General features: G+C 38.0%; 1 protein-coding gene across 1 annotated transcript in view; it reads left to right on the forward strand.

Annotated features, from left to right (window-relative positions):
* The first annotated feature begins 1918 nt into the window (after positions 1–1918).
* Positions 1919–27332, forward strand: part of DPY19L1 (dpy-19 like C-mannosyltransferase 1) — a 46142-nt gene continuing 20728 nt past the window's right edge. Inside the window, exons 1-12 of the mRNA XM_040082773.2 lie at positions 1919–2265; positions 3169–3237; positions 8302–8326; positions 8834–8921; positions 9559–9696; positions 14697–14817; positions 16359–16452; positions 18485–18542; positions 22176–22267; positions 23745–23844; positions 25223–25300; positions 26823–26909. Coding sequence (XP_039938707.1) covers positions 1971–2265; positions 3169–3237; positions 8302–8326; positions 8834–8921; positions 9559–9696; positions 14697–14817; positions 16359–16452; positions 18485–18542; positions 22176–22267; positions 23745–23844; positions 25223–25300; positions 26823–26909 — 1245 coding nt within the window. The 5' untranslated portion in view covers positions 1919–1970. The remainder of the gene's footprint in view (positions 2266–3168; positions 3238–8301; positions 8327–8833; positions 8922–9558; positions 9697–14696; positions 14818–16358; positions 16453–18484; positions 18543–22175; positions 22268–23744; positions 23845–25222; positions 25301–26822; positions 26910–27332) is intronic.

A 27332-nucleotide genomic window follows, 5' to 3' on the forward strand; every position in this document is an offset into this window, starting at 1 on the left:
TGGGGGAAAATAGTATGTAGTCTTCAAACACTTGAAGGGTGTTCCTCTTATGCCTTCATTTATATTTAGTATGTAATAAGCACAGATAAATGTTTCTTGCAATATGAAACTGCCACACGTAATTCATGCTGGAAAGAGCCTGGGTACTCAGGAGACCGGCTGTCTTATATGAAAAATTGTATTTCTTCCTTGCTTGCCTTTTTGAGATCAGTGTAATACATGCCCTTTGCAGTTTTCCCCCCAAAACAGCTAGTGGTAGAAGGGTGCTTCTCCCCCCAGCAAGGAAAGAAATATGGGGCCAAGAGAACTTGTGGACACACAGGATTTCTGTCAGTCCCGCAGGCTGGTTTGTTTAGTACTGGTTTGTATCTTGACATCCTTATTGGGGTGTAAGCAGCCTTACTACTGCACAAAGACAGCAAAAGCCATCCTGTTCTTACACTTCCATTGCCTCAGTGGCTGAATCAGAACCAAAATTACTTTCCTGTGCCAGTTATATATCTGTTAAACAATTTTTTAAAATGCTTAGTCCAGTATTTGCCACAGACTCAAACCTTGTGTTTCACAGGATAGGATTAATAAAAGTAATTAGGAAAAAGGACATGGACATAACAGAGGCTATAAACATTATAGAAGAAACCTACATATGTCAGAGGAAAAAAAGGGGAAAGGCTAGGAAAAGTAAACAGTTGAATGGAAAATTCAAACATAGAAAACTTGGGAGCAGAAACATAAAATGACGAGTGCAGAGGGATAAAGAAAAGCCTGAAGACAGCAATTAGGAGCACCTGGGAGGCAAGAAATAGGTACAGTCAAGAAATATAAAAATAAGAAGAGGTCAGATAAGAAGGAGCAAAATCAATCTGTTTGGAGAGGTTGCAGTTACTGAAGAGTTTATACTCTGCTATATTTAATCAACACTACCAAAAGTGGTATTTAAATTAATTTATGATTATCGGATGAACCACTGCCTGAGCACTGTTCTGTGCTGAGTAGGAGAGCACAAGGAGGAGGGACAGTGGCTTTGCCGTAGCTGGGTCTTGTTCCACAGTTGTGCCGTACATAAGAGTAGGATCTTCAGGGATTGCGACTGGGAGCTCCTCAAGATAACTGCTCTGGAAAAGTCATTTAACACCTTACGTCTCAAGGGTGCACTTTACGCAGAGTTTATGTGCGAAGGGGCCTTTTAACTTCTGAACCCAAACCAAGGGTTTGGCTGGATCTGTATGAGCATTGCAAAAGCAAACCCACAATAAAACTCCACAACAAGGAGCAGGAGAAGGAAGAGGGGTGTTTTCTGTGCTGTAACACAGACAAGTAACAACACAGACAAGCTACCTTCTGGAAGTTAAAATTTTGGGCATTTGGGCAGGGGGAGATGTGGCGGGCACTTCTAGGGTGGACTCACTTTAAGCAGACGATATTACAAGGCTGAACGGCCCGGGAATGTTAAAGGACACTGAGCGAAACGCCAAGAGCTGTCGGAGGAAAAGGCCGCAGCAGCACGGAGGGCACTGCAGGCCCGCCCGCACGGGGACCGGCGAGAGCACCGCGGCCACCCCTCAGAAAAGAGGGGAAAAAGTGAGCGGGAAGAACACCGCTCCCGCCTCCTCCTCCTCCTTTTCCTCCTCCTCCTCCTCCTCCTCCTCCCCGCCGGGCCCCGGGGCGGCGCGTCCGTGAGCGGCGGGGCGGAGCGGGGCCCGCGGGAGCCGCTCCCCGCCCCGCCGCCAGCGCCGCCCCCGCCCCCACGTGTCCAGCCGGGCGGAGCGGGCGGCGGCGGCGGCAGCGGCGGAGCGAGGACCGGCCGCCCCCTCGCCCCGCTACTACGAGCCCGCCGGCTGCGGCTCCGCCCCGTGGCCTCCGGGCCCTGCCAGGGGGTGGGCGAAGCTCCTCGCTGAGCACCGCCCCCTTCGGCTCGGCTCCCCTCCCCTCCGGCGCGGCGCCCTGGCCCCGGCGGGGACTATGCGGAGATGGTCGTCCCGAGCCGAGGCAGGAACAAAGAGTCGCCGCCGCTCAAGCCCGGGCAGCAGCAGCAGCAGCAGCAGTCGCCGGGCGCCAGCCCCAGCCGTGGCCGCCGGCCGCACTCGCCCGGCAGGCAGGTCTCCGGCGGGGCCCGCGCCATGCGGAAGGGAGGCGGCGGCCGGCGGGGAGCTAGGGGCGACCCCCGGGGACTCTACCGGGAGGGGCCCGCGGCGGACGGCGAGCGGGACGTGCTGGGCCGCGGCCCCCTGAGTCTCCTGCGCGTCTGCGGTGACCGGCTCCGAGGTGAGGTTCCTGCCCCGAACCCTGCGCCCTCCCCGCTCCCTCTGCCCCCGCTGGGATGGGAGCCAGCCCTTCCGCCCGGGGGAAGGGCGGTGGGGCTGAGCGCCGCTTCCCGTCCCTCTTTCCGGCAAGTGGCGGTATCCTTGCCCCGTGCACGGGGTAGCTGTTGCCGGGGAGCGCCGGGACGTCTTTCCCCGGGAAGCGGCGGCCGGGGTCTGGCGGGCGGGAAGGTCCCTCCCGCGGGATGGAAGGAGGCAGGGAGGCGGCGGGCGGTGTCTGGCACTGCCCGGGGCAGCGGCGGCGGGATCGCGCTCCCGCCCTGCCCGGGCCCGTGCTCCAGCCTGTCACAGCGCGGGGGACGGTAGAGAGAAAGAAAAGCTGACAAAACCCACACAGGGATCGGCGAGAAACGGGGGCGACGGAAAGGGAAAGGGCTCTTTACCACATCAGCATCCTTCGGGGGAGAAGTGGGGAAACGTGCTGTTTGTGTAACTAACTCTCGTTAAAACAGTCTGTCTGGTGGTGTTGACTATCGCAGCTTGCGGTGCTGGCATGACCAGCTTATTTCTGCTGGAAAGCGTGGAGGGATGTGTATTCTTTAAAAGTCTGACTTTTCTGCTTGAGCAAATTTGCCAGTAACATAGCTATGTAGAAATTCCCTTTTGACAAGTTATTCTGTAAAAGTTATTTCAGGAATTCAAAACCTGGTGATTTATATAGTCACCTTAGTAGTCTATCTGTGGTGTTTAAAGCTTTGTGTGTAGTTACAAACTTGCTGTATGAAGTTTCTTTCAGCATTTTTGAGGTCTAGTCAAGATTCTTACATAAAACTAATATTGCAGGGCTCAGATTCTTTATAGATGCTGTACTTAAATGGTGCTTAAGGTGCTTGTGTTCTTCTGGCAGTATTTGTTGTCGACAGAAAGGCCTTCATCACAAAAGCTGATAGCAAGATATGGCTCACCTTCCTTCTGGGTAAGTAGAAGGAATACATCAGGGGGCAGGGGGGGAAATACTGATCTTTTTACCTTTCTTTCTCTGGAATAGTAAATTGTGTCGAAGTATATTTGGAAATACAACTTGGAAAAAGAAAAAAAAAACCCAAAAACATAGCTGATGTTGAAAAGGGACAGGAAATAAGTTCCTATCTGGTAACTTTTGTAAAGCTGTTAATGTAGCAGTTGATGTGGTATCAACCAATATTTATAGGAAAAAAAAAATCTGATATTTATGGATTTCTCCTATCTAGTCATTAATTTCTATGAAAAAAAAAAAAGGCAGCAACTCTTATTAAGTAATGTAATTGCAACACCATGTTTGGGAAGAGTTATGGGTGGAAGTACGTAAGTTGTAGAGGGATGTAAATTGGGATGTTATTGTCTTTGGGAATATTTTTGAGTAAACAATGAAATGGCTAATGACCAAAGTCTTGAAAAAAACACCTAAAGTATTTGCATAGAGATGCAGTCCTAAAGTTAACAAATGTTAAGTAATAGCGTATTTGTCAGATGCACCATTAGGTATAACCTGAAAGGTATTTTAGTAAAGACTGTCAGGATGTTCCAAAGATGCTGCTACTGTTAATCACATCACCAGTAGTCCTGGTTGCCAGAGGGAGTTTCTTCAGTTTGATGAATTACATTGCAAAGTAGTAGCAGGGAAACAGCCCTTAGCATGCAAACTAATTAATGAATAAAGTGTTTCTGAATTGCTTTACTTTCATCTGCTTATTCTGCATTTCCTGGACTCATAGTTACTTAAATGACATAGAAATGCTAAAAAGACGGTCAGAATTGAAAAATTATTTCCTCTGAAATTTGAGAGCAGATTAGGGAGAGAGCTTTATAATTTCTGGTATTTGAATTTGTCTGTGAAACCCAGATAACCTATTAAATATTTCATGGAAGTTTTTTTCAACTGGAGTAAAACCTTAATAGCAAACTATGTTCTAGCATACAGTATTTTCAGTAGCAAAGAATGTACATATACTAAATATGAAATAGTGAGTTTTGATTAAGTTTAGTGGAATTTGAATTTTTGCTGTTGCTTTGCATAAGATTTAAGGTGCATATTTTAAAAACAGAGGCTCCCACAGCTGGAGCTAGTTTAATTATAGAGTGTGAAATTTTTCTCTTACAAATTATCCCCAGTTTATGTGCAGCAGTAATGTTGTCAGACTTTCAAGGATCTTATACAACACTTCACCCTATTATGTTGTTTGGTTTTTTCATGACCATTGACTTGAGGCCTTATTCCTGAACACATCCTTATTATATTGCAGAGAATCTCAAAATGTAGCAGCTTGATTAAGCTGCAGAAGTAGTCAATGCTTGCAGGTTCTTCACTGTTTTCAGTTCTGCTGTATTTCTACCTGTTCACTTTGTGGATATTTGCAAAATATGAATCAGTTTTTGTATGCTTCACGTCCTGTTGGATTATAGTGTCTCAGCATTTGTTGTTCTCTTGGTAAATAAAGCCAATGAATGGCTGTATTCTTCAGTATTTAATTTCCAGAATTAGAGTCCTTTTTATATGCCATCCATATTGCTTTTCTCAGAATAACACACAGGCAAAAATAGGAAATCTATCAGATTTTACATAATAGCCCTAGTCTGCAAAAATCTTATCATATGCTTTGCTTTTAGGGCTTCTTAGGCTGGGTGAGAAAATGGCATCTGCAAGTTCAAGTACATAGTAGCTATGTAAGTGTCTATAGCATTAGGACTATAGTATTCCCTTCCTGTCCCCTCCTTCATTCCCTCTCCAGCAAGGACATTAATGAGATCAAAGGGTGGTAATTTAACAGAGCTGAGCTGCATGTGTTCCATCAGAAACTGGCATAATGCAGTCTGTTGAAAAATGCTGATTTGGACTTAGCGTGGAAGTCTATGAATTAAGCCCATTGTCTCTTGAAATATGAGTAATTAACATTAATTGCTGTGTGATTATGAAAGGTCTTCACTTTCTACTTTTAATAGAACGATACTGTGAAAATGTATATGAAATTTTCCAAAATAACTGAATGTATTTACACTTAGTGCATTGACTTTCAATAAAACATTTATTGAAGAGAAGAATCAGATTTAAAGACATTGTTTCCTCTATGAAATAAGTGGTATGTCTGAATGTGAAATGCAATTTCCATAAGAATAGTTAATTTATTTGTATCGGTAAAATACTGCATATTTGGAACCACATGAATTTGAGTTAATGAGCAATCCTGGTAACTAATATGCGTTGGACTTCACTGTATATACTTACCTAACATGTGGTCTGTCTGAAAATCGGAGGTTTTTTTATACCTGGCGTGTGTGTGTGTATATGCAAATTATTTCAGCATCTAATCTTACTGGGAATCTTGGGAATGTTGCTGAGAAATAAAACAATGCCTTGTGCACATGTGTAACTATTATTCAATAAGCAATAACTAAGAAAGGTATGGGCTGCTCTGTTTCTTTCCATAAAATTGCTGCAAAACATGTTTTTTGTATGGAATATGCTTTGCTGCAGTGCTGATAGAGCTAACGTGCTTACCTGGAATTCCATGTCATATCAATACCTGCTCTTCTGAAAAAGACATCTTCAGCTTTCCATGAGAACCAGTGTAAATGTCCTTAGTATAAAATTAACCCCTGCAGCTCCTGAACCTTTTCTAAAACATTAAGCTCTGCTTACACCAAGCAATTTTTGTGATTTTTTTTTCTAGAAAGTATATAAAAATATGAAGTTTTAAGTGAAAAATTTGGGTCTTCATTTTCTAGCTGGAACCCAGGCTTGTCTTTGAAAAACCTACTTCAGTGATGGAAGTGGAGCTGTTAAACTCTGAGGGAAGTTTCAGCGTGGTATAGCATCACCTCACCTGCTGTGTGAAGTGTTTAGCACGAGGTCAATGTTGTTAAATCGTACCAGCAGCTAGTTTAGAAATTTTTTAGGAATTTTTTTGTGTGTTTTTCTTTTTATTTTGTGGTGGTAATTTGTTTTGGTTTGCTTTCCGGTTGTTTAAATTTTAATTTTATTTTTTGTCTTACCCAGCTTCACCTTGGATCTCTTCACATGCAAAACGTAAATTTTAAAATTAGGTCATAATGCAGCACACTAGTTAGGAACCTTGTTGTGACCACGATAACAAGTACTGTCAGCACTTCCAGGCTCTGTGTTGGGGGAATATGTGAAGTATATATATATGGAATATATATATTTTGTGTGTATACTAGGGTATGAAGTGTACAGTAAGTCCACTCCCATTCCACATAAATTTAGTGAGTTTGCAAAGGTGTTTTTCTTTCTCTTATCCCTGCTGCTTTCCAGAAATAGACAACCCTAGTCTTGTAACATGGAGCCTGAACAAATGTACATTCACTAACTCTCAGACTGTATTCTGCATCAGCATGCAGGCATTGCTGTGTGTTTTACCAATGTCCAAGCAACGTGACTCATTCCACCTCTTCAGAGAGGCAGCTGCAGTGTCTGGGTGCCAGAGGGAAGGTGTGTGCCAGTCAGCACCCTGGAGAGGGACATGGTGCTCAGCACCTTTCTGGCCACAGCTGGGTCTAAGCAGGGAGGGTGGTTGTCCTCTCCACTTCCTCTCTGCTCCATTCAGCCTTTGTGAGTAAGAGGGCTCTTCATTAACCATAAAGATTTTCATGGATTAAAGGCAGCTAGTCTGCCAGAACTTCCTATGGCAGAAAGCCTAGAGGGCAACAGAGACACCTTCAGTCTAGGAGGAGCACTGTGATCCCCCTAAATGCCTTCCCATTATCCCCTCACTCATGCAGGCTTTGTTTCTGTGGTAAGCTGCATATGTTGTCAGAGCTGCTCAAGCAAAACAGAGTGGTTCCTGCTCTCTCTGGATCTTGTCACACTCAAGAGGCCAGAGACCTGTACTGTTAACCTGCTGCTTTTTCTGCATATCTCTCTTCCCTTTGTCCCTCAGATTGCTTCCCTTGTTCTGTACCTACATGGCAGCAGTGCAGATAGTCTTCAAATGGACAAATGGAACTTTACTGTATTCAGAGTCTGTAATTTTTTATCAATTACAGACTCAATTAGATTTTTGTTGGTTGTCACGGTCCATTTGGATTTCTCATATTTACAGCACAGTGTGCTCTGTAAATTAAAATTTATTTTATGGGTCCATTAGGAAAGAAAACAAACAAACATGACAAACAAGGGCCAGTCCACTTTGTACAGGCTAGTCTTAACACAGGAATTCACTAATCATCATTTGAGACATGAGGCTTTGAACTCAAGTTCTCTAGATTATAGCTCAACTTGAAACTTCTGAGTTGTGCACCTCTCAACAAAATAATTACCAAGATGATGGTGGAAGTGTTCTTCCTTCCTTTTTCATCATGATGCTGTATCACACCAAGAAGCATGAAAGCCTCAGGAGTCCAGCTGCTGCTCAGTCTGCTTCAGAAATTTTTTGGCTCAGCTGATGTGTTTTCACCTTAAAGCTTGAAAGTTTGGTCTGTTGAGTTTCCATGAGTTAGCAGATTCTGAAGAAGCTGCCAGACAATCAGTACACCAGGAGGTGCAGGAGATAATGGCTGCAGAGTGACCTTAAGCCCTTTCAGGCCACTTGGTCCTGCTTGTTGGTTGCCCTTGCTTTGACCTAGCAGAGCTGCTGGTAGTGTGCCTCAGACTTTTTAGCTTGAGTTAGTGAAAATCTGAGCAGGAGTTGAGTGAACAGTCACAGTAGGCCTCATAAAAATTCTAAAAATATTTGTGCATATTAGAAAAAATGCTTCTAATTCAGTTTTGTTGTTGATAACTGAAATATGTGTGTTAGATGCTGGTGGGTCAGCTTGAGTGATGCAGGGTGTAGGTGAAAACGTTGCTTAGTGCTGAATACCACTGAAAATTTTCAAAGACCTGGTTGTGGAGGTTAATTCAGATGTTCCTATTCTTCTGTTTGCTGGGGTCTTGAGTACCTTCTGTGCATCTCTGAAGTAGTACTGCAATTACTGCAGTGAACACAATTTCATGTTCAGTTATTTAAATATTTGAGTAACTTTGCACCTTTTGTTTCCTTTACAGCTGTTTTTGCAGGAGTCCTACATTGGTAAGGTTAAATTTATTGTTTCAGAGTAATATGGTATTTTAAAATAATAAAAATATAATTTTTTGTTATTTTTAGAGAAGATATTGGGATAATTTATATTTAGAACTTTTCTCCCAAGACTATATTATCTTTGAGCTGAATAATTCTATTCTTGTGAAGCTGAGATGAAAGGTTTCTTAAGCCTTTTCAGAGGAGAGTAAAGCCTGCTTTTCAAGCAAAAAATTGCTGCTTAATCATTAAGCATCTGCACTTAATTTAAAATATGAACAATTTTATATATAATATATAGTATTTTTAGTAATGCCATAATAGAATTTCATAAATACTCTGTTCATACTTTCTCAATTTAGAATTATCTGAATAGATGAGAGTATTGGTATATGTGTAAATTACAGTAGCAGTTTATAAGTAAACTTTGGGTATTCACTGAATGTTCTTTGGTAACTATGACTTAGTACATATTCTAAACCTCTTTATTCCATTTTAATTGTTATTATTTTTTGGCAGGTGTCACATAACGACTCTTTTTGAAAATGACCGTCATTTTTCTCACCTGTCAACACTAGAAAGAGAAATGGCTTTTCGCACGGAAATGGTTAGATTACATTTCAGTGTTTGCAAAACTTCTGTCTAATCTGATCACGGGCTTTCCAAAATTTCTTAATACATTCCGCATAAGTATACATATTGATCTCATACAACTACAGTGCATTGCACTTTTACATGCAGAGTATTTGTGTGACTTGCACCTGATCCCTATGAATGTATCACTTCACAGTTCACTTAAAATATAATCTAAAAGTAGGGTTCTGGAGGACCCAAAATACAAAACTGCAAGTACCTTATACCTTGCTTTCAGTTATAGTCTTCTTATGCAGCCTTTTTTTGCTAAATATTTTTTTCAATTAATATATGTTGGAATATATGTATACACGCACACATACCCCTTTTGTCTACTTTTATTTTGAGAATTGTGAAACACTATGTGATGCATAGTTACCAGCCCAAATGAGAGATTGCCAGGTATGCTATGAAACAAAGTGGAAGGAAACCCACATTGCTTGTTTCGATGGCAGTAGCAGAAGAGATTTGAAAAGCTGGATAGTCATCTTCAATAAGCCTGTCCCGTTTGTTACGTTACAAAATTTGTTTAAAAATGAAGCTTGTATGTAGTGGTTCCTGAAGCAGAAGTAGTATCTTTAATTGTAAATAATAAATCTGTTCTCCTATAGGGTCTTTATTATTCCTACTTCAAGATCATTATTGAGGCACCATCATTTTGGAGTGGAGTATGTGCAATTATGAATGACAAACTAACTGAATATCCTTTAGTGATTAACACCTTACAAAGGTTCAACCTTTACCCAGAGGTGAGCTATGTTTTTAATATAATACCTTCTGCAAATATTTGGTTGTTTTAGCTTTGACTACAAGTTTGTAAGAAGAGTTGTTCTGGAAAATGTGGTTGTAAAGATGCAGTGACTAATGAAGTGTTGCTTAAATACTGTACTTCAGTTCCAGATTTCAAATGAGAAAGTTCCTTCATACATTGTGATCAATTTCCAAACTTCACGTATTTTCAATCAACTAGGAAAGCTTTCTTGATCTTAGTATTTTGTGCCCAAAAGTTGCAGACCAATCCTGTACTTCCTGCCTTTTTTTGTTCTTTTCCCTGAAAGCAAGTAGGTTGTTGACATTATGTACTTCAGGATATAAGACGTATGAAATTAAGGTAGCATGGGACAATGGTGACTGCAGTGATACAGGTTGCAGGAGTTATTTTGTTTTCCATTTTGTGTAGTACATCCAAAACTGACAGAACTAAGCACATCACAGTTCACAGCGGCCGAGAAATCCATGAGTGGTAATAAGTTTACTTAGAAGTTGTAGGGGAAATTCCTCTGTGGAGGACTGACTGCTGTTGTTTTGTACATACTTAATGTTGAACTTGTTACCTGATTAGATCATATTCCTACTCTGCTTTTTTGTCATTAAAAAGAACAAGTGTATTAAGTACAAAAAAATGCTGAGGTTTTTGTCTCTTGAGGTTTTGCTAGTGTGTCTCAAACATTTTGCAAAGAGAACATTCCTTTGGTTAATGTATGTTTCCATAATTTCCTGTGTTTATTTTTATGAGAACCAGCTAATAATGGGTGTGATTGTTGGGTACTAGCTTTTATCCTCATTTTCCTGTTCTGTTGGAGCAGAGCTGCTTTCAGGAAATACATGTGTAAGAGTTCTTGATGTGCCTGTATTTGTACAAGTTGCATGTGGTGGTTTCATTTGCTTCTTAAGTCCTTGCTCTGGAAGAACTAAACACTATGTAATGAACACTTTTTGTTGCCCTCACTTGTTTAGGGTTTGCTTGTAATTTTTTTCTAACTCCAGAGGGATTTCAATTCAGTTCTAGAAATGCCCCATTTTAAACATCATCTGAATACTAAAGAGTCATTTCCTTTAGCTGACAAAGATTTATTGACTTCAGCTATAGTCTGACTTTCAAAAATCAAAGATTATTGGTCAAATGAACTTGTTCTTAAAGACTCATCAGTATCATGCTGAAAGACAATTAAGTAAATTAGACGATTAAATCAAAACAAAACAATCAGTTATAGTGGCTGACATTCTGTAAGAACACTAGGCTGATTGCAGTGCAAAGTATGTAGGTTTGTCTGTTCATTCAGTTGTCTAGGATTATACTGGCTCGCAGAAATTGGTGATAAAGTATTAATTCATTCATCTTTTCTGTGCCTGTGTGGGCATGCAAAGCAGACAAACAGTCTCCTCTGCTCCTTTCAGTCATTTACTGCTTAATTTCTAGCTTTCCTGTAAATAGTGCTTTGGGGTTTATTTTTAAGTGTATTTCTTTCAGTACTCCTGTTTCCACATAACTGTACTTGTAAAACTGTCGATAGGTGCAACTTGACATCTGAAATATGTTGTCCAAATTGGTAGAATTCTCTTATGATTATAATGGGGCTGGGTGGTGAGAAGATGCTTGTGGATTTATTTGTTAGCAGTAAAGTTTTTCCTTCAGATGCTCAGTAGCCAGTCGTGCTTCCTGAAAGTGTTTCATTTCCTGTTTTATATTTTGGACCTTTCCAGCTCTTTCAGCCCATTAGTAGCAATAAGGCTGAATTCTAATAAAATGTTTGTTTGTTTAGTGGATATTAAAATTAAATTCATCAAAACCAATCTGGAAATCCCATTGCTAAAAGGATGTTAAATTAATTAAGAAAAGTAAAAGAATTCACTTGTATATACAGCTAGTACTAGCCTTAAAAACTTCAAAAAAGGGAAAATAAAGTAAAATGAGTCTGTAGCAATCAATACATCTTTTATGTGAATTACACATGTAAGCTGTAAAAAACCTGTTGAAAGCAACAAGGTAGTCCTTGTGGCTGTACAATATTATAATCCAAATAAAGTTGATTTTCCAAGTATTTGCTCCATAGTCAGGTTGTTCTAGTAATTGTGGTGTTTTCATTTCTGATGAAAAATGGCAGAGGGATGATAATGCTTTAGTTTCTGTGGTGGAGAGATAATGTGTTAGGTTTGCTCTCTGGATAGTCATTGTTATGGAACTGTTGATATTTCTGTGTGTGGTGGTGATAATGAAAATGTGAGTTGAAATGAGGAGTGTGTTGCAAAGATCTGTGTAGTTGGCTTTAAAGTGCACATTCAAAGGCAACTAGTGAAAGGGCTTGAATTTTCTACGTGTTCTTTTACAGCAAAGGACTAGCCTGGTCCACAGAACTCTCCTGGGTCTGAAAGCTAGGGTTTTGTTTTCCACGTTCTGTTTTACTGTCTTATCTGGTACAGAACAGTAGAAATTCCAGAAACATCACTGTGCTCCAACTGACCTAGCAATTTTGTATTGTTTTCTGATTTGTTTCCATTTTTATTCCCTTGTTAACTGTTTCATATAAAGTAGCTTTTGGCAAACAATGGGGGCTTTTGCATGAAGTACTTAAGTACCTAGCCTGATGCCTTTTTAGGGAGTATTCACTTTTAAAATCTGTAGTAGACACAGTAGACACAGGCACTTGCGGCATAAACAGGTTAAATGGTTAAGTTGATAAACTAATCACTGGAATTTTTTTCTTTTTTTGGGGGGGGGGGGGGCGTGTTTTTTGTTTTTTCGGGGGATTTTTTGGTGCAACACTGGTTTGGCAAGAATGCTTTATATGCTTGGGTAATGTCAGCTTCAGGGCTGGTGATGCAAATATGCCATACAGATGTCCCTAACAAAGCACATTCAGGTGATAAGAAGAAAGATGCCAGTTTGGTTCTCCAGGCCTATTGATGTCTGTCTGGAGATGGGGCAGGTGTCTGGTTCATGTGTGCACACATGCATTGCCAGAAGCACCAGGGCACAGATGTTTAGAGAGCTTCCAGGAATTCAGGATACTTTATTTTTAAGGCACAATGTTGAGGCATGGAGTCTTTGTCTAGGAAGATTTAGTCATATTTTAAATATACAGGATTTGCATTAGGAGGGTGTGAAGGCCACAGATGAAGTGAACCATGATGATTGGAGCCTTGGTATTAAAAATATATGAATTTTAGAATCCCAGGACAGTTGAGGTTGGAAGGGCTGTCTGAAGATTGACTAGTCTCAACACTGCTCAAACTAGAGTGAAGTAGAGCAGGTTGCTCAGTGTCATCTCCAGTTTCAATTTGAATATACTCCACCTCCGTGCAGGTTGTTCCAGTGTTTGCCCCTCCCAAATTGAAAAAGTTTTTTTGCTATGTATAAGTGGCATTTCCTGTATTTGAATTTGGGATCATTGTCTCTTCTCTTGTCAACCAAAAAGAGTTTCTCTTGGTCATCTTTATTCTATGTCCTTCTTGTCTTGAGCAGCCCAGAACTGGGCTCAGCACTGCAAATACCGTTCTAGCAGTGCTTAGTAGAGGGGAAGAGTCTCCTTTCTTGTCCTGGTGACATACAGCTGATGATATATTTTTTTTTCCATCAAGGGCTTGTTGCTGGCTCGAGTATAAATTGTCTACTAGAACTCAAAGGTTTTCTTCTGCAAAACTGCTTTCTAGGTGGTCAGCTTCCAGCTGTACTGGTGCACAGTAGTGTTCATCCCCAGTGCAGGGCTTTGCATTTCCCTTGGGAAGATTCCTGTTGGCCCATTTCTCCTGCATTTTGATATTCCTCTGAATGGCAGCACAAGGATCAGTCGCTCCTTCCAGTGTTTACCCTGCAGACTTGCTGAGGATGTTCCCTTGTGCCGTCATCTAGTCTTAAAATGTAGAACAGATTGGCACCAGATTAAAAAAATATCCACAGCTGTCTCCTTATCTATCAAGACAGTCATCTCAGAAGGTTATAAATCACACTGGGCAAGTGTGATTTCACCTTTGTAAATCCATGCTGATTGCTTCAAATCACTTTTTTGTCCTTTGTATGTTTGGAAGTGGTTTCCAGGAGGATTTACTCCATCACATTCTCACACACGTTTCTGTTTTTCTTTCTTGCCCTTCTTGAAGATAGAAGTGACATAAAGAGTTTTATTAATTGTATGGGGAACGAGAAGAGAGAATCATCTTTCTTATATATGTTCTCTGTGACACAGGGCAGAGGCAGCTAATACTGCAGTGGTGAAACATATTGTCAGTCTGGGAACCCCTGGGTTATAACTTTCAAAGCAGCTCAACCGGAATAGCCACATTACTCATTTATGAACTCTATAAAGTCAGTTATATCCTGACAGAATAGCTTGGGAATGTTATTAACTAATGACTTTGCTGTGAGATGAGTTGTCATTTTTGCTGTGTGTAAAGTACTGATGTTTTCTATGTCTGGTGTTGAGATTTAATTGAGTTGTTGTTACAAGAACATTACAGCCTTTGTATAGAAAATGGAAATGCTCTCTTACATTGCATCTGGAAGCCCTTTGTAATGCATTCTTAAAATTAACCCATCAAAATTTAACAGACTAAAAATCCTAAAGATTTGGTCCACTAATATTCTTGTGAGGTGGAAAAAAATCAACTGGCTTGCCTGGGTTCAATTTGGTCAATTGTCCTCTGTCAACAATATCCGTGATTTTAATATCTGATAAAACAAAAATACTCAAATGCGGAACCTTCGAGACGATGCTATATGTAGGGATTTTTTTTTTTTGGAATATTGCAGCTCGATGCATGAAATTGTTTCTGTGATAAAGCATCTAAATATCAATAGGCATAATTTTAGTCTGTTAATAAACACTTGGTCTATTAGATGCCTCTAGGAAATTGTGGTCAAAAGTGCTTAAGTTGCTGAGATAAATCCTGAGTTTGAAAATGATCCTGGATGAGGGCCAGCTGTCATGAGAGGTTACTCTGGGCAGAAACTTCTAATCTGTTCTCCCCATAGGTGGTCCTTGCCAGCTGGTACCGCATATATACCACAATTATGGATTTCCTTGGTTTACCAACAAAGACATGTTGGACTGTAAACAGAGGAAAAGGGCTTAGTCCTGTTGAAAGCTGTGAAGGTAAACTCTGTTTTATCATGGTTTCTCCTTGGAAGCGTACAATTGAGGCTTTATGTATTTCAGAAATAATAAATATTCTTCTGTTACCAAGGGTGAAAATGTGGGTTTTGCTTATTAGATAAAGCAAATCCTGCCTAGATTGAATTCCTATCCTGGACTTCAAAACTCCACAGTTATGGTTTGAGCCTTCATAATGTTGGATTGTTACAAAGAATAAGATGTCCTAAATGTAATTGGAAGCCTATTGTACATGTATTATTTTTTTGTAACTTCTGAAAGATCCCAAATACATTCCAAGTTTCTACATTTCAAAATTTCCTCCCTCAGTTTTGGAGATTTTTTAGAGAAATATTAGTGATGCTGCTGAGAAGAATCCTCTTCCTCTCATGAGCTATTCTTTAGCATAAGAATTTCGACCTTGTACCTTGATTTTGACACCAAAGCAAGGACTCTGCCACTTTTTTTTTTCCTGCATTTGAAATATTGGCTTGTCAAGTAAGTTTTAAACAATAAAAGTACCTTAGCAAGAAGTGCTTTCAAGGTGTACTACAGTCAGTTCAAGCTGAATAATAGATGGTAGTTTGTGAAGTTGTTTCATTTTATCATTTAAAAAGCCTTTGTGTGATGACAGGGTAGTATTTTTCCTTTTCACAAAGGCTGTAAGAACTTCAGAGCTTGAATGGTTCACTTTCTCTAATTTTGTAAGAAGCAATAAACAGTGTACAACCTTTCATTCCTGTTTTTCTTAAAAACAAAATCAAAAGAAGCACCAGCTATTGAGACTACTGTGTTTGGTGAGCATATCATCAACTTTAGAAAACTGCCTTGCTGTATTTTCAGCAGTGGGGAATAATCAGTTCTGCATATGAAACTATGAAGTTTTGCTGCCATTCACTTTAATGAATAAGGCTTTTTATGCTGTATTGCTGAAATGATTAGAGCCAGGAGGTTTTAAAGAAGTTGTGGGAAAGATAACAGCAGAAGAGTGAGCACAAAAGTGTCTGTTAATGAATAAATTGAAAGACTTGCATTACTGGAAAGTATCTTGGCTTATAATGAAACAAAGAAAACAAGGAGCATTGTGTGTGTGATATGTTTATAGATGGATTTACTCCTGCAAGAGATGGGAAGTGAGAGTCTAGGATTAACAAACCTGTATTAAAAAGCTCTATGAAGTCAAAATGTAGTCGTGAGAAAATTCTTAGCAGTACTTCTACCTTCTAAACCTCACAGATTTTTTCTCTGCAGTTAATGCATCCTTCCTGGCTTATTCTGTCACTGACTGCTCCAGTGTTATGTGCACCTGTACTCTTCCTGGATTTTTTCAAAGCTCTGGTCTCCTGATTAAATCTTCACAATAGTCTTATAATGACGTTTACTTTTTTTTTAATTGTCTCTTTCTGTTGGTACACTGAGATATTATACTGATAGTTTATATATAATATAGATATATTAAAATAGTATGCTGATTGTATGGTGCTTTATAACCAATATGGCCTTTAATTCTATATTTGACAACAATATATTAACTTTCTTGTTAGGGTTGGGAGACCCTGCTTCCTTTTATGTTGCTGTGATTTTTCTATTGAATGGATTCATGATGTCACTGTTCTTCATATATGGTACATACCTCAGGTAAGGCAGTTGAGACTGGGCTATTTATTTGGTATTAGTTTCCAGGTTTTAGACAAAGTTTGAAAAAGTGAGCATAAAAATATTTTATGGGATATTACTTGTTTGTACAGCAGTAGTGTGTGGGGGTTTTTTTACATATATACGTTGTCACTAAAAATTACTCATTGATACCACCAGCTTGTGGATAAAACTAGATGCTGTGTGTGTTTTAAACAACTTTTGACATATTTCTGCTCTTAAAATTATCACTGCACCTCATTGTTAAACACAAGTTGAATGACAGTGTACTTTTAAGCAACATTGGGCTTTTCCCTGTGCTTTGCTTTAAGTCACGTTTGCATGTATTTCCATTTTAACTTAACTGAGAAGGCAAAATATTTTTTGACATAATGCATTCTTTTGGACAAATTATATGCACTTCCCTTTTTCTCTAAATTTGTGTTTTCAGTATCTGTCCTTACATTTCAGGAGCTGTAATACACTTTCATACAAAAATAGATTCCACATTCAGCAGAAAAGCAGAAGTGGAAATTTGTTTTCTGTTTACATCTGGTTTCATGTGTTGGTTTTGCCAAAAAGTCAAAGGCAGCTATGTTTTCCTTTGAAGGATGTGATTGGTTTTCCCCCTCATTCATTTTCTGGTTTCATTGTTATGGATTTTCTTCTTTCTCTCGGGCATGTGCTGGTAATTAAAATAAGGAATAGTTGAGGGCAGACACTGTTCAGTAAAAACAGGAAGTTGCCTAGTGCATGTTTTGAGGAAGTAGGTGAACTTTGAATATTTGTGTCATTAACTTGTAATATTTCTCTTAAGGGAGTTATACAGAAATTCACACTTCATATATGAATGTCATTGAAAAATCAGTGAGCTCTTTATGTCTCACTACTTTCTTTAGAAAGCATAGACCTTGAGTTTTATTTCTGGTTAGCAATTTTTTTTGTTTCTAGGGCTAACTTTTTTAATGTTAAGCACATTCTTTTTGTCATTTTGCATTTTAGTGTTGAAGCTTTTCAAATTTATAGGATGTAAGGAAGGTTGAGTTTTATGTGCAAGAATGCACAGTTCTTGGAGATTGTTTTAGCGCTCGGTATCTTTAATCCTCAGATTTTGTACCCAGAACCTACTGATTCTGTTTGACTTGTATATTAGTGATGGGTGAAGGATCTGAGAGGATTTGAAGGGATTGTTTTTGACTGGCTTTTTTTTGTGTGTGTGGTTGATTTTTCTTTTTGTTCTTTGGTTGGGGTATTTTTTTTTTAAGAATCTTAACAGCTGACTGCTGTGTTTGTTTAGTAGCAAAAATGGTATCATGTGTTATTCAGAGTAGTGGTAAATTTGTGTGCGCAAAAATATTCTTTGCTGTTTATCACATAACTTGAGCAATTACAAATCTGTTCAAACAAGTAGGAACCTTATCTATTGCTCTTTTGACATGGGAAAAATCTAAGTAATATTTTTGGGTTTACCTTTGCTGTTTATTCAATAGGTGAATTTGATTGATGCGGAAATGTAAAAAATACTAAAGTCATGTTAACATTGCAGTATTTCACGTAAAAATTCAGTCGTATCTTGCATTGACCATATAATGAGTTCATTTTTAAGTATGTTTTTTGAATGTGCTTGATTTGATTACCCTAAATTAATCTTTAGATCCAGACCAAAATTTCCCGCTCAGCATCTTGGGGAAGAAGTACTGCATTTATATTGACTGGTTTTTAAAAGCACCGGATGTAATCATCTAAAGCAAAATTTGTGAGCAATGGAATAACTGTTTTCCAAGATACTAACATTAAAATTGGTGTTCTGCAAAAAAGAGTTGATGTATGAGGGACTGGTTTGCTCTGAAATAAACACGGTCTGACTAACTAGTGTTTTACTATTATATGTACTCTGTTCATTACCTTCCCTTGATGCTTGAAAGCTTTCCTCCCTTCCCTCCAGTAACCTTAGCTGTACACAAGTGCTGCTTCACAGTTTTTAAGCAACATTAACCATTATAAGATCCTGTTGTACCTATTCCTCTTTTCACAGTGGGAGTCGTCTAGGAGGCCTGGTTACGGTGTTGTGTTTCTTTTTCAATCATGGAGAGGTAAGTTTCCCTCTACTACCACTTATTTTTTTTAATTACTGTTGAAGTTTAAGCTAATTCTCATTTCATTAAATGTAGCGATGTTGCTTATTCATTTCAGATTTAATTTAAATAACTTAAATTCAGTCAAAATAAATGAATAAGACAACTGAAAGAAAAATAGACCATGACTGGAAATTATATAGCACGGTCCACTGTCACTGTAGTGCTTAAAATAAAAAATCAGAAAGGAAATATACTGTAAATTGGTCCTGAGATTGAAACTTAGTAGCACAATGACTTCAAGTTTCAAAACATCAGAATGCTCTATTTTCGTGCCCATACCACGCATAAGTGGGCTACATGTACCGTGTGAGTAAGCTCCAGAAGCTTCTTTAAATTGCTATATATTTTAGTGGAAAATCATCAATACAAAGAGAAGTACAAAGAAACCTCCATATTACTTATATACTATACCCAGGATACACAGAATTTAGAAATAGTGTATGTATATAAAGATCCCAGTGTTAAACTTAAGCTGCTTCGCAGGAAAGATGAAAAAAAGAAACTGTTGCTTAAAACATATACAGGTTTTCCCAGTTAATGCTGTTTGTGTCATTGTTTCATATTTTGGAAGAAAATTCATAGCTTTCATTCTGATTCCCTTGGGCTGTTTTGTTTGGGGGTTTTGTTTGTTTGTTTGTTTGGCTTGTTTTTTTTTTTTTTCCCCCTTAGTGCTCAGTTTATGAATGGAAATTTGTAAAGATCTTCTAAATGGAAACTAACTACCTTATAATTTAGTTTAGGATTGAATTTATGTTTTGTTTTCTTATTTTACTGACCTGAACTTGGTAGAGAACACTGAGTTTTTAGAGCACGTATTGTACATAACAGAATTAGAGATGCTTCCATTCACAGTAAGTTTTGACAGTTTCCTTATAAAACAAAAATCTGTGTGATGAAATAGCTATTTTATTTTCAAGTTCCATTTGAAATGTCTTTAAATATTTAAAGAATTTAAACATATTAAAACATTGTCCCCCGTGGATGTTGAACTGCCTGGTTGAGAACAGGTAAACATTAGAGTTGCTAAACTTTTCTTGTGCTCTGCAAGTGTAAATATGGCATTTTATGTGGATTTCTATTCTAAATGGCATCCTGAAGTGAAATTATATTTAATCCTTTGCTAGTGAATAGTAATAGGATAGGCACTGTTTTGCCAAGCCTGTGAAGGTGGTAATTGTAACTTCAGAAAGAAACGTGTTGAAAACTTCCAGGCAGTGGTAGCAAAAAACCATTTATTTCACTGTGGTACAGCGCAGTTCTATCCATAGGTGACTGTAGGAGAGCTTCTCTCTCTCTTTAGATGACTTGACTTGGGGAAAAAGCATAGATAATGTATTTTGGAGAATGATGTGAAATCAGATCTGCATAGCTCTACACAGATGTAGTCTGGGCTTAGGTAGGGCTTAAGGAAGGCGACCCTGAATCAGGCTCAACTGTATGGATCTCTGGACAACAACAGGAAATACTTGGCAGAGGTGCAGCATTGGATCTCAGCTGACACTTTGTGTTTGGACTGTAGCTGAATGAAATAACTCAGACTTACTTGATACTGTTGTGTGTGTAGTTATGGTGGTACCTGTAGTTGCAGGTGCACAGGGGGTCTCCCCTCACTGGATGCTCTGTTGAATCCCGTGCTGTGGGTGTGCCTGTGTGTATAAGAAATGCCCAGCTCTTCGATGCACTTGTGATTATGTGCAAATCATCTTGTGTGGGCTGACAGTGTGTGCAGTTGAGCTAGACCAGCTGCTAAAAATTTCCTTTCCTATTTGGGAAGGATAGGACTGAGCTACACTGGTAAGCCTGATCTATAAGCCTTGGTATCACAGAATCACAGAATAATGAGGTTGGAAGAGACCTCTAAGATCATCAAGTCCAACCTATGCCTTAACACCTCAGTATCTCAGCTCTAATAAAGCTGTGTAAAAGTGGTATGTCAAAATGCTCTCTGGCTTTGAGCTGGTGACCCTAAGGCTGTATGTTTTAGTTTGTGCTGTGCTTCTGCTGCTGTGTTTTAATGATTTCAAACTTAGACGAATCTGATATGTTTCTATCTGCAGCATAGTGAGTTTACAGCCTTGATAGATCATCCACGGATGATTGAGTTTAGCATTACATTCCAAATATAGAAAAGTAGCATAGCCCACATTAGTCAATCCACTTTTAAGGTAATGCTTCCTTTTTATGGTTGTATATGCTCATCATTTTTTTCCTGTCTTCTTTTCTCTAGTATCATGAGATTTGGTAAACCAAAGGTTGCTGTAGTGTTGAAAAATATTCAAAATTACTACACTGCTTTAAAAAAATCATGATTATATTTATTGCTTATTTAAAAAAATGAACTCATCACATCTGTGCAGTCAACTGAGGACAGCACATTAATACATATATTTATGAAAGGTTTATTTTAATGATAATTGGTGCAGCTTTTACAAAGAGTGCTTCTAGACGTCAGGGACTGTGATTAATGTGATGGGTTTCTGTACTTTGCTTTTATTTTACACTATTAATTTAACATACTTGGGAAATAGCAAGACAATAAGCAAGGAATTATATAATTGTTTGGTAAAACAGTATTTAAATTTGACTTGTTTGGTAAAACAGTTTTTCTAAAAAAAAAGGTTTAAAGATTCTAGGAAGCAAAGGAGAAGGAACATCCTGGCAGCAGTATTTTCATAGATTCATTATGGTCCATGTTAAGATGAATTACATTTTTCTCCTGTAGTTTTAAAGATTTTTAATGCAAATCTCTTGATAGCCAGCTTGAACATATTTTTTGTATGTCAGAGTACTCCTGTAAAGTTGTATTTGTTCTTTTTTAATGGTCAGTGCAAACACTTTGCAAAGAGCTGAATATAAACATTGGAGACCACATTTGTAGCTGAGCCATTTGCCATGAGACCCATTATTTATTTGTCATGAACCCCATTAATTAGGAAATTAATGAAAAAAGCTATTCAGTTGACTTCACTGTATTATGCTTTGCTTTATGAGGGTTAAAGAGTGGAATATGTAAATTATATATAAGTAGTATAGAGTCTGTATGGACTTAATTTCATGAGTTTAGTGTACTGGCCTGTTTTGGAGGGCAGCTTCAGATTTTATACTTAATGTGCTGTTGCTAATAGAAATGCAAAGTGTTTAAAACCTAAAAAAACCTCTAGCTTTGTGAGGAATATAGTGGTTTATCTTTCAGCTTATCTCCCCACACACCATCTCTGTCTAAGTACGGCGAGTCACTCCATGAAATTGAGAATGATTTACCTGGAAGAGTGGATAATTTCAGAACCTGGGGCAGGTAGCTGCCGTCCTGGTTTTTTCCTGGATATTCCCTAGCTGCCGCATTTAATTTTGGAAAAGCAGTGATCTATTTTAGTTAAACAGTGCATATTAGGCCTCAAGTGTGAAAGCCACTTCCTTTTCCTTCCTCTTTTCTGCTTCCTGGCTTGCTTTTTTAACTTTCTGACTAAAACCTCATATAGCTTGGTTTTTGCTTTATTGGAGTATCTGTAGTCATTTTGAAATACAAATATGTGGTGTTATGGAAATGTATCAATGAATGTTACCATCTAACCCAGTTCTTATTTTTAGTGCACACGTGTCATGTGGACTCCGCCTCTTCGTGAAAGTTTCTCGTACCCATTCCTTGTGATGCAGATGTTGCTTTTGACCTATATTCTCAGGTACCTCTCAGTTTATACTGGGTCTTTACAATGCTTTAAAAAAATTGAATGTCACAGGACATTTGTTTAAGTGCCTTTGTTTAAACGTTTATTTAAATGCCTCCATGTGCTGTAACAATGGTATCATTAACAGAGAAACTTTCCTGTGGCTGTTACATTGCAGACGCTGCACCAGTAGAACTGCAGTCATATTATTCACTTATTAAAAGGAAAAACTTTTCAACTTGAAGACATGATTAACATAAAATCAGAGTTACAGTGTTGGCAAATACGTATCTAAAGTAAAAATCAGAATTTTTGGTTGATGTCCCTTCCTTCCTTCCCATGAGAAACAAGCTGATACTTCATCAATTGGTTTTGTCCCTCTTGGAGAGTGGTATGTTGGCTGCACGTAGAATAAGCCTATGCTTTGCAACAGAGGATGCTATAGGCACCCATAAGCTAGTATGTTCTTGCAGTTTTCTATGACTAATTAACTAGTCTCATTAACTAGTTCAGTGATTTAGAGCAGTCTAATTACAGTAATGCAGGGATGCTCTTGAGTTCATTAGCCCTGCTTTTACATGATTGTTTCTGGCTTGCAATATCATTGTGTTACTGTCTTGCCTCTGTTTTAGAAAATAAGCATGACCATTCATACTTAAGGGCTCCTCCACCAACTCTATTGCATCACATTTACAATGTATTTATAACTTAGTTGAACTTAGTACTTATAACCACCAATTTTCCTTTATTAGGTCATACTGATTTGTAGTTATTGATGTTTAAAGCAAATATATTTCAAGCTTGTCACTAATTTGTGGGTTTTATATGAGGAAAAGATATGTACTTTCTAGAATTTAGTGAAATTTGAAACATGACATTTCAGAATTGAACTTGAATCAACATAGGATTAAGAATTTTAAATAGCATTTATTTCAGAGGAATATGATTATGAAGAAACATTCTCTATGGTGAATAGATGGGGGTTTCAGTTACAGATGAGTTTTATGTATTTGTCATTGTCTCCTTCTCTGAAACACCACTCGGGATTGCTAGCAGAAAGTAAATATGGAAGAAATGTGAGAGAGAGGAGTTAAATCGCTTTCAAATGCAGAAGCCATTCTGAAACAGTTGTGATTTCAGCTGAAATGAAAATGGTTGTGACCAGACTGTAGAGTTGTCACGAGAAGGTGAAGCACTTGCAAATGGCACACTTTGACCTGCTCAACTGCATACTGCCAGGAGAAGACTTGTTTGGTACTCAGTGACTCATCAAATAGTTAAGGAACATTAAATATCAGAGCTGTTGTCATGGAAACTCAAAAAAAAAAGATATTAAATTTACTTGAGCAGTATTATTTGTAGTTGATCAATATTGCTAGCTATCTTCCTAGGCAACCGTGTTTCTATTGCATTTTCTATTGTACTTTTCAATTATATGCAAACACCTGTGTAATTGTACTTACTGATGCCTATTCTATCTCTTTTTCCCAAGGATTCCGAGTATTAATACAGGAAGCTTGATTGCACTGTGTGTTTCTAATATCTTTTTCATGCTTCCCTGGCAGTTTGCTCAGTTTGTTCTCCTAACTCAGGTAAGCCCATATTTACCTCTAACTATCCTCTTTGTCTAACCTGGACAGATTGGCTGCTTTGTACAGACAGCCATTGAATTCACAACTATACCAGCGCTTTTCTTGTAGCCAAATTTCATTCTTACTGTCCCAAAGGATTCTCACCGCTTATCACATCAGTATTTTTCTAGACTTGAATTTAAAAGTTGCCCATATTACACCACTTACTATTCTGTCTCCAGTACTAAAAATATTTACTTTTCCCATTAAGCGGCCTCTAGCCTGAGATCAGTACGTCAGAACAGGAAAAAAAACTTTGTGTTTTGAAGCACAAAAATAAAAAAAGACATTAATCTTGCATTTCTTCAGGCTGTTACAAACTTTTAAATATACCACTGTTTGCATGGCATGTAATGTCTGGCATGATTTTGCATGATTTCCTACATAATTTTGAAGTCTTTGAGTAGTTCTGTAATCTGAGATTTTGGATAGTTGAGGTAACTGTAGTTAGCAGTGAAATCTAGTGAATGCTCACTGGAACACAGGATACTGTCACACAACAACTTTCATAGTGTTTGAATTGGTTGAACTGTAGCCTCTTGACTGAAATCCATCTGTGTCTCCAGATCTTTTCACTTGTCTGCCTTATTGGAGCAGATGCTGCCTGGTTTGAGTTGATAGCTTTAAACAATCAATATAAGCTGTGGTATGCAAGTTTTCTAACTGCATAAGAGGACACCAATAAATTCTGAAAAATATTGAGAGAAACTTGTCACTATAACCTGTTTAAGATGCTGCTAATTAAGAAAATTCAGGTTCACTTAATAATTTCATTAATTTCCCATATGACTTTTAAGAGGCTGTCTAATCAATAAGTCAAAAAGTCTTATTTCCCTCAGCAGCAAGTTGTGGATGTTTTTCATTCTTTGCTGAAAACTTAAAATTAATGAGTAATTCTTTTGTGGTTTTGACTGATATATTTTGGGTTTTTTGGTTTTGGTTGGTTTGGGGTTTTTTGTTTGTTGGGGTTTTTTTCCTTTTTTTGAGTTCGCTTTATTTGGTTTGGGTTTTTGTTTGTTTGGTTTGGGGTTCTTTTTGTGTTTGGTGACATTTTAATTTTGTTTTAAATTTAAAGGTGAAAGGTAATGTGTTAGTGCTCTATTTTGGTGACTTGCAGTTTTATAAAGTTGAATACTTACTTCTTAAATATGTAACTATATTTGAAAATTCTTATTTAGAGCACCACAGCAGGATTTCCAAAAGAAATAATTATGAAACGCCTAGCTACTTAGCAAAAAGTAGCAATAAAAGTTAATGATTGTTTGAATAATCTTTTCTTTTGCATGAAGGAGTACACCAGTGCAAATTGTATTAACTTCCCTTTCACTTTTGATTTTAGATAGCTTCATTATTTGCGGTCTGTATTATGGGTTACATTGACTCCAGCAAATTACAGAAGATACTATCTGCTCATATGGTAATGCTTTTTAAAAAAAAACTTTAAATCCCCTCAAACAGGTCAAAGCATGAAAAGAGACCGTTTGTCTGAAGTGTTTTCCTTAGTTGCGCCAAGGTAGAAAGCACGCAGCGATAAGGGAGGGAGGGGTCTGGATTGGAACTAAAGTGGGCTTTTGAAAACTGCTGTAGTCTTGACCACACAAAGATCATGTAGTTTAACTATGTGGGGAAATACTTAGAAGGGAGGACAAGAAAGTAAACTGTTCAGTTGAAAACCAGTTTTTCCTCTTTTTTCAAAACTGGATGAGAAAGTCAAGAAAGAAGGGAAATATGTAAAAGATGTGTTAAGATTTTTAGAGTTGAGAGAACGAGCAAGTTTTGGGTTTTGAAGTGAAAGTACAGCTTTAAATATAGAGGACGATGTAGACAAATTTTTTTAAGAAATGTGATGGTGTTTAAAAGTTTTCTTTTTTTCTAAAATTGTGCTATGCTAACTCAGTGGGTAAAAAGAGACTATTCCCCAGAAAAGAAACTAAATTACATTTCCTATGTTTTCAAACATTTTTTGATACACTGTGAATGGTAAACTAAAGGCAGTGGTAAGTTCTATGCAACTCATTTCTCATATAAAGCAGGGACAAAATAGGCAGATTTGTTTGGTATTTTTTGCAGAAGCAGGATGACATACTTAGGCTTTCAGACTTATGTCAATAGCTATAGCATAATTTAGGTGCTGAAGTGCCATAAATACCCTATTTTCAGATAGATAAACAGTCATGTTATATTACAGAGACAGCTTAGTGTGTCTGGGTAAATTGCCAGTCTGTTTTCAATTTTTGCCTCCATCCTACCCTCCTCCTGTGGAAAATTAAAGTCTTAACTATGTGAAAAGGGGAGCAGAAAAGTCTGAAAATTACTATGTTATTTTTCCTTATTCATGTGTATAAAAAAAGACAGACCTTGCTTATTGATTTTTGCCCTCCAAATTGGAAAATATAATTCAGGTTACTTTCTGTTAAAAAAGAGAGGACAGTAGATCAGGATGTTGTATAAATAAAAGTTGTACTTCAGCCTTGACTTTCAAAATTAGGTTCATATGATGAAACGGTCAGAGTTCTGCTTCCTTGACTTTGATGATGATGATGGTGGTATTTTGAGCATATGTTTGTCAGTTAGGAAGAAAGAAGACATTAAACATTCTATTCATTTTTATGTTTGTCCAGAATTCTGAAAGGTAACAAACAGGATGGAGAGAACCCATACTGTAATTCAGAAAAAAATTAATACGTTAGAAATAACTTCAGAAATGTAGTTACTGTATTAAAAAAATTTATCCTATGACCAGGCTAAAACAGTAATGTACACTTGGCTACCTACTGCCATTAAGTCCTTGCAATTGGTGTTTCCAGAACAAATCTGAAAGTGTGAGTATCAGGCTTGCACTTTGCTGTAAAGTGTTTTTAAATTTAAAGCTGTTAACACATTAGGTAATCCTTACTTTTTCTATTTTAAATGGAATAATTTTTATTTTCTTCTTTCAGGTATCTCTTCTGGTGTGTTTTATTCTGATGTTTGGTAATTCAATGTTACTGACATCATATTATGCTGCATCTTTAGTGGTTATCTCGGTAAGTTGCTTGAGAAGAATCATATGCTGTGCTAAGACTGCAGTGCTGTACTGTTATGTATGTATTGAGGTAAAATGGGAAACTGCTGCATTACCAGACAGGTGACAAACATGAAAAACAGAATTAGATCATAAAGATCTAATTAGATCTAATTAGATCAATTAGATCATAAAGATATCTAGTGAAAGGGTAAATTCAAGAAATTCATGGATTTACACCAAAATCTCTTTGTAAGAGAAACTCTGTTAAGACTGAGTTCTACTGTTATAGTTCTCTTCTTTTTATAAAAATATAAAATTTACCATGTATGTAATTTTGACTGTAAAACAGTCAAAGTTTTGACTCACTCAATGTAAGTAACTGTAAAACAAGAACATGAGCAAGGTGGAGCTTCATTTAACTGATTCTTATTGACAGTAAATA

The sequence above is a fragment of the Hirundo rustica genome, chromosome 1 (assembly GCF_015227805.2).
Source record: "Hirundo rustica isolate bHirRus1 chromosome 1, bHirRus1.pri.v3, whole genome shotgun sequence".
NCBI classification, from domain to species: Eukaryota; Metazoa; Chordata; class Aves; order Passeriformes; family Hirundinidae; genus Hirundo; species Hirundo rustica.